The 8,023-nt window shown below is 41.0% G+C and overlaps 1 protein-coding gene across 1 annotated transcript; it reads right to left on the bottom strand.

Annotated features, from left to right (window-relative positions):
• Positions 1 to 5,183: 5,183 nt before the first annotated feature.
• LOC105421389 (uncharacterized) lies at positions 5,184 to 6,767 on the bottom strand. The gene is made up of 2 exons (XM_011628641.2): positions 6,701 to 6,767; positions 5,184 to 5,665 (listed from the first exon to the last, which is right to left on the bottom strand). Exons 1-2 carry the CDS (start codon positions 6,765 to 6,767, stop codon positions 5,184 to 5,186), a joined length of 549 nt encoding a protein of 182 aa, XP_011626943.1.
• Positions 6,768 to 8,023: the final 1,256 nt, after the last annotated feature.

Below are 8,023 nucleotides of genomic sequence, written 5' to 3'. Positions count from 1 at the left end.
AATTAAGAAAGATGGAAACATGCACAGTGGTACTTACTGCCATGCATGTTGAGAGAGAGATGAAGAGAGTGAAAAAAATAAAGAGATAGAGAGGTTAAGAGAGAGAAAAAAGAAGAGAGAGAGAGGAAAAGAGGCATGCACAGTGTTTCTAACTACCGTGCATGTTGAGAGAGGTATGAGAGGGAAAAATGGTAGAAGAGAGATAGAGAGAAGAAGACAAGAAGAAGAGAAAGAAAGAGAGAAGAAGAAGAGAAAGAGAGAAGAGAGAGAAAGAAAGAAGAGAGAGATAAAAAGAAGAGAAGAGGAGAGAGAAAAGAGGAGAGAAAACTACCTAGGGTATCGGGCTCTTTCTTCTCTCTCCTTTCTCTCTTTCTCCAATACGTGCCCACAATCTCAATGTAAAATCTAAATTTTATTCATCCAGTTGAAGGTCTTTTATAATGAGTCAAAACATGTAATTATAGAGTTGGGCCCAAAACATGAGTGGAGGCCAATAAATTACCCTAATTGTTAAAAATACAATTTATTTGAATTAAAATAAAAAATAAAAATAGGTGTAAAATTACGATTTTTCCCTTGCTCAATAATACAAAAAATTTCAAAACAGTCCCTGTTGTAATCATGGAACATGTTCGATTTTCTTAGGATGATTCGGGGTTTCTCCGGTGCCTGCATGGCCAAAAAATGATTACTTTCTCGTTGGGCTCAGCATGATGATCAATTTGATACTGACATCGAGTCATGGATTACTCATTTAAGCCATGACCATGCAACTTGAAATATGTACGAAACTTGAAAACTTTCGATCGATAGAGCGCTCATTTCTTGATGTATTTCCTTGGTTTCTTCACTGACTTGCACTGAGCATGCCTTCACGATTGCATTGCAACAAACGAAGCTCGATTTCGTGTTCAAACGAAGATTTTACAATTTTGGATTTTTTACCGAAATTTAGATTCCATCGTACGTGAAATTCTACAACAACTTTAAAATGGTCGTACGTGAAATGTGATGACCCCACGCTCGACCCCCTTGCCATGCTCAACGAAGGGTGACTGATTGCAGGTTCATGAACCATATATCACGATTGCCACTCAGGTCTAAGTGCGCTCATCACTTTATCAACGCGGTAAACAAAGTAGACCACGGCAATGAACTTAAAACTATGGTACAAAGAGAAAAATAACATCTAGAAATAGAATTCCCATTCAAACTAAAATCCACTATATAATCCCAAAAGTAGAACAATCTATTTGGCGCATCAAGGCCAATTAACAAAAAAATTCCACAATAAATAAAAACTAGGTCCTGACTACTCTTTAAAACAATACAATGGAGGACGATATCTTCGCCTACTCTGAATCTCAACCATCTACAGCTTCCACTAGACCACACCTTCCACCTGTGACTCTTGCTCTATAGAGATGGTAAAAAAATAACGGGATGAGCTTTACAGCCTAGTAAGTAAGTCTAGATCCTAAGTACCATAACGAATCTATCACAATAAGGATATAAGATAAATCAGGAATCTCATCAGTATATAAATCACAAGCATCAAAGCAGGTATCAGAATTCTTCATTTAGTCCATGCACTAATTACATTCACATTCCCGACACAGCTAATAGATGTCACAAGAATTGGAAGTTCAAAACACCCTTTTTAGGCAAATACCATCATAGAACATAGCAGTCATGCATTTCGCAATATCATTCATTCATCTATAGTTGAACATGTTTCACAGCATGCATTTCAATTTTATGGAAGCATATTCTCATTTCATAGCATTCAAAAGTTTCGGTCATGCAATACAAACAATGCATGTACCTCACTGGTCTTAATCACACATGCAGGCCCTACAATATTCTCAAAGCAAGCCAATCAGTCACATATCACAGTATGGTCATGCAATACTCTCAGAGCATGTCAATCAATCACATATCACAGTATGGTCATGCAATACTCTCAAAGCATGCCAATCAGTCACATATCACAGTATGGTCATGCAATATGCTCAAAGCATGCCAATCAGTCACATATCATAGTATTGTCATGCAATACGCTCAAAGCATGCCAATCAGTCACATATCATAGTGTGGTCATGCAATACGCTCAAAGCATGTAAATCAATCACATATCACAGTATGGTCATTCAATACGCTCAAAGCATGCAAATCAATCATATATCACAGTATGGTCAAGCAATACGTTCAAAGCATGCCAATCAGTCACATATCATACTATGGTCATGCAATATGCTCAAAGCATGACAACCAATCACATATCACAGTATGGTCATGCAATGCCCTCAAAGCATGCCAATCAGTCACATATCACATTATGGTCATGCAATATACTCAAAGCATGCCAATCCACAGTATGGTCATGCAATACGCTCAAAGCATGTCCATCAGTAATATATCACAGTATGGTCATCAAATAAGCTCAAAGCATGTCAATCAGTCACATATCACAGTAAACAAGGATATCTTTCATTTAAAACCAATTTGGTCTCGTTTGGACATCGTTTGGTCACCGAAAAACATGATGCAAGAACTGTCACAGAAATTCTCATCCTAAAGTTTTGCTTGCTATAAAGAACACTTAGCAATACACAACCAAAGGCAAATCTTGATGCAAGACCATATTCATTTTACACTAGTCATAGTAGAGATTAACAATACACATCATTTACAGCTAACAAGTTCGCTTGCATTGCCCAGACAACCATGGCATAGAGGGCACAAATTTAGTATTTCCCATCTCATCTACCCCATTCAAACTTGTATGCCTCCTCCCATCATTTAACCACCATCCACTCCCCCCCCCCCCCCCCTCCCCACCATTCATACTCTAAAACAGTCCTTATAATTTACTGATGCAGAGGAGCTAGACCCACTTACCAATGGTTCACGGTGTCTCAAAGTCTTCGCACTTCGCAGGCCACTCCAAGCTTCAACAGTGGCTTCCCAACAGGCACAGGGCTCTAACTAGAGCTTCTAGAGAGAGAGAGAGCATAAGGGGAAAAACCAAAACGGCTATGATATGGAAGGGAAAGGGTTTAAGTACCCATAGGTGGGTGGAAATCATTGCGGCTGACAGGTGGGTGGCATCGTCAGGCACGGCTCTGACAAACGCGGTGTTGGCAGATACGACTCTGACAGAAGTGGTGTTGGAAGATACGACTCTGACAGCCAAATCCTATTTTCCATGCACGGTGATTGCTTCCTTCGCATGTGGGGATATGCCAAACGGGGCTAGGCCTCTCTTCACGAACAACGCTGGTCCATTCGAGCACGGCGTTACAACTCCATGCACGCGGCATTAGACAGCGATGCTACACATGGCAATGCTCCTCATGGTGCTACACTCGCGGCAATGCCTCTTACGCTCAGGGTGATGCTTCCATTCGTGCGCAGCGATACCAATTTACACACGGCGTTACCAATCACTCCAAAGCTCGCGCTACCTCTTACTACACTGGTGGTGATGTTTTTCTATCTCTCTCCTCCTTTCCAAACGACGTTGCCTCACACTCCCTATGGTGCTTGTCCTTCCCTCACTTATCTCTATGGTTGCAAGCATCTTACGTTTAGGAGAATTGGGGTCCTTACATCATCCCCCCGTTAACCCCAAAATGACATGTATGACATCCAACAGTCGGGGGAGAGGCATCCTCACATGCACCATTGTCTTATACAACAATCTATAGTCTTATCCCTAGTATCACAGTCTTATACTTGATACTTCATAGCAATACACAAAGTGTGCACCATTTATCCGTAAATTATATCTATCTCAACATGTAAACACCAACAGGCTAATACATATAGATTAGGTCTTTCAACCGTGAGCAATCACAACCGATCAGCAACTTCCAGCTGGGATCAATCTCCAGTTAGGGTCCAACAGTATTCACAAAGTGGCATCTTACAAGTATCAATCATACAATACATTCAAATCACACATCTTATTAATATCAATCATGCAGTGTACATTAGAGCACGTACCATAGAAACATAGAGTCACAAAATCAAAGAGTGGGTCCTGCGATACACCCCAAGCAGGCACCACAAAGTCACAAAATCTCAACTCGAGAATCGAGCCCTGCAATACGCTCAGAGAAAGTACATCAAAATCACAGAATCATGAAGTCACACAATCAGAAAATCATATCCTGCAATATGCTCAAGGCAGGCTTTCTATTAGTACAATCACAATATCAGGTCCCACAATACGCTCAAAACAGGCACCCTCCAAACATTAGTCATGGTCACAAAATACGCTCAAAGCGTGCACCACAAAATCACAAAGTCAGGCCCTACAATACACTCAAAGTAGGCACCCTATACAAACATTAGTCGCTATCATGCAATACGCTCAAAGCATGCACCACAAAATCATAAAGTCCGGCCCTACAATACACTCAAAGTAGGCACCCTTTACAAACATCAGTCGTGGTCATGCAATACGCTCAAAGCGTGCACCACAAAATCATAAAGTCCAGCCCTACAATACACTCAAAGTAGGCACCATATATAAACATCAGTCGTGGTCACGCAATACGCTCAAAGCTTGCACCACAAAATCACAAAGTCAGGCCCTACAATAAACTCAAAGTAGGCACCCTATACAAACATCAGTCGTGGCCACGCAATAAGCTCAAAGTGTGCACCAAAAATCACAAAGTCAAGCCCTACAATACACTCAAAGTAGGCACCATTCTAGAAATAATTATGGTCATGCAACATGCACAAATCACGCCCTAGCACTTGCTATAATCGTACCATGTTTCACTCATCACATAGTCCTTGTCGCGAGATTGACCACACAGATCATAACATCGAACATTTATCGCTACATTTACATGGCACACATTAGTTCTCAAATAGATGGGCTAAGACATACCCCCAATCAAAGTTCTACACAATCATCACACAAAAAGCATCTTCAACCGATAACACACAATTTAAGCATAGCCAGGCAATAAAGATCCAAACTCTATTATATGTGCCAAAAAATGGTGTTACAATTACAGTGAGAGGAAACAAAGTCCAACAAAATTCTAGATTTCACATTACAATCAAAACACACTTCTAGCTCTCTGAAGTTGAGGTCTTAGCTCCTTCACCATCAATTGTAGAGACCCAACCCCGAGTCTTTGGTTTAGGCTCGTTCCTCAATGTCAGGCAATCGTGACCCGCCTTGCCACAATGTAACATGCTTTTGTCTTCAGCCGGCACTTGGAAGCCACTTGGCCCTGCTTCCTACAAGAGGTACACTGTACGAGTTGGCTTTGCTTAACATCACCCTGGGAGGCTTTTTGAGTCTTGCCATTCCTTCGACTTTCCTTTTCTCTTGGATCCCCAGGGGGCGGAGGTCCTGTCCTTTGTTTCTCTTTCCTCATTCGGTAATCATCACAATCCTTTTCCATCCTCTTGGCCAAATCTACCAGCTGAGTGTAGGCCTTAAGGTTGGCCGACAAAACTCTCCCTCGGATATCAGGCCGCAAACCTCTCTCGAACTTCCTCGCCTTCCTAACCTCCGTGTTGACAATATGCGATGCATATCGGGATGACTCTGCAAATTTAGTAGCATATTGATCGACTGTTAGATTCCCTTGCTGTAATTCTATGAATTCAACCTCCTTCCTCTCTTCTACTGACTCTGGGAAATACTTTTCATTGAAGGCCTCTAAAAATCCGTCCTAAGTCGGTATTATCTCTTCCCTTTCCCATGCTTGCTGGACCATACTCCACCAATGTTTGGCATCCCCTTCTAACATAAAAGTTCCCAGTCTCAACTTCTGCTCATTTGAGCATTGTAAAACTCCAAAAATCTTCTTGATTTTCATCAACCACCTCTCAGCTTTTTCTGCTCCTCCCTACCCTGAGAAAGTGGGGGGTGTCAGCCTCTTAAACTTATCTACCAGATTACTAACATTCTATTATGGGGAAGGGGTGGATAGGGCCGACATCAACTCTTTCATTATTTGGGTCACAGTCTCGAAGGTTCTACAAAATTCGTCGAGGGCCTCAGTGTTATAATTGCTGGAATTCGCATAGCAGTCACGAGCTCTCGGCATCTTCAAGGACACCCAATCACTACTCCACCCTAAAACCACTTTAAGGACAGTCTTAAAACTCCCTAGGCTAAAGATCCTATCTTGGCTGCTCTGATACCATGTCTGTCACAAGCCCACACCCGACCCCCTTGCCATGCTCGACGGAGGGTGACCGGTTGTGGGTTCATGAACCATATGTCACGATTGCCACTCATGTTGGAGTGCGCTCATCGCTTTATCAACGCGGTAAAAAAAGCAAACCATAGTCAGGAACTTAAAACCATGATACAAAAAGAGCAAAAGGCAATCTATAATAGAATTTCCATTCAAACTAAAATCCACTATAAAAAATTTCCTCCCAAAAGTATTACAATCTGTTTGGGGCATCAAGGCCCATTAACACATATATTCCATAATAAATAAAAAATAGGGCCAGACTGCCCTCTAGAACAATACAATGGAGGAGTGCATCTTCGTCTTCTCCGAATCTGAACCATCTACAGCTTCCACTAGACCACGCCTTCCACCTGTGACTCTTGCTCTATAGAGATGGTAAAAAAATAGCGGGATGAGATTTACAGCTCAGTAAGTAAGTTAGATACTAAGCATCAATAACGAATCTATCAAAATATTAATACCAGATAAATCAGGAATCTCATCAATATATAAATCACAAGCATCAAAGAGGGTATCAAAATTCTTCATTTAGTCAATGCACTAATTACATTCACATTCCCGACGAAAGTAATAGATGCGGCAAGAATTGGAAGTTCAGAACACCCTTTTTAAGTGAACACCATCATAGAACATAGCAGTAATGCATTTCACAGTATCATTCATTCATCTATAACTGAAATTGCTTCATAGCATGCATTTCAATTTCATGGAAGCATATTCTCATTTCATAGCATTCACAAGATCCGGTCATGCAATACATAAAAAGCGTGTACCTCACTAGTTTTAATCATACAAGCAGCCCCTACAATACGCTCAAAGCAGACCAATTAGTCACATATCACTGTATAGTCATGCAATATGCTCAACGCATGCCAATCAGTCACATATCATAGTATGGTCATGCAATACGCTCAAAGCATGCCAATCAGTCACATATCATAGTATTGTCATGCAATACGCTCAAAGCATGCCAATCAGTCACATATCACAATGTTGTCATGCAATACGCTCAAAGTAGGTAAATCACTCACATATCACAGTATGGTCATTCAATACGCTCAACGCATGTCAATCAGTCATATATCACAGTATGGTCATGCAATATGCTCAAAGCATGCCAATCAGTCACATATCCTACTATGGTCATACAATATGCTCAAAGCATGGCAATCAGTCACATATCACAGTATGGTCATGCAATACGCTCAAAGCGTGCCAATCAGTCACATATCACATTATGGTCATGCAATATACTCAAAGCATGCCAATCCACAGTATGGTCATGCAATATGCTCAAAGCATGCCCATCAGTAACATATCACAATATGGTCTTCAAATAAGCTCAAAGCATGCCAATCAGTCACATATCACAGTAGACAAGGATATCTTTCATTTAAAACCATTTTGGTCTCGTTTGGACATCGTTTGGTCATTGAAAAACACGATGCAAGAACTGTCACAGAAATTCTCATCCTAAAGTTTTGCATGCTTCAAAGAACACTTAACAATACACAACCCAAGGCAAATCTTGATGCAAGACCATATTCATTTTACACTAGTCATAGTAGAGATTAACAATACACATCATTTACAGCAAACAAGTTCGCTTGCATTGCCCAGACAACCATGGCAGAGAGGGCACGAATTTAGTATTTCCCATCTCATCTACCCCATTCAAACTTGCATGCCTCCCATCAATTAACCACCACCCCTCCCACCATTCATACTCTAAAACAGTCCCTATAATTTACTGATGTAGAGGACCTAGACCCACTTACAAATGG

Source organism: Amborella trichopoda, chromosome 10 (assembly GCF_054954075.1).
Source record: "Amborella trichopoda isolate Santa Cruz 75 chromosome 10, AtrichopodaSantaCruz75HAP2 v2.0, whole genome shotgun sequence".
NCBI classification, from domain to species: Eukaryota; Viridiplantae; Streptophyta; class Magnoliopsida; order Amborellales; family Amborellaceae; genus Amborella; species Amborella trichopoda.
This window is presented reverse-complemented; position numbering and strand designations above follow the sequence as displayed.

Bases quoted from the DNA above. Each gene is read 5' to 3' on its own strand.
- LOC105421389 (XM_011628641.2), bottom strand. From the start codon at position 6,767: ATGAAGAATTTTGATACCCTCTTTGATGCTTGTGATTTATATATTGAT. The intron at 5,666-6,700 runs GTATTAATATTT...AGTATTTCCCAG, and splicing joins TGAGATTCCTGATTTATCTG to AGTCAGTAGAAGAGAGGAAG.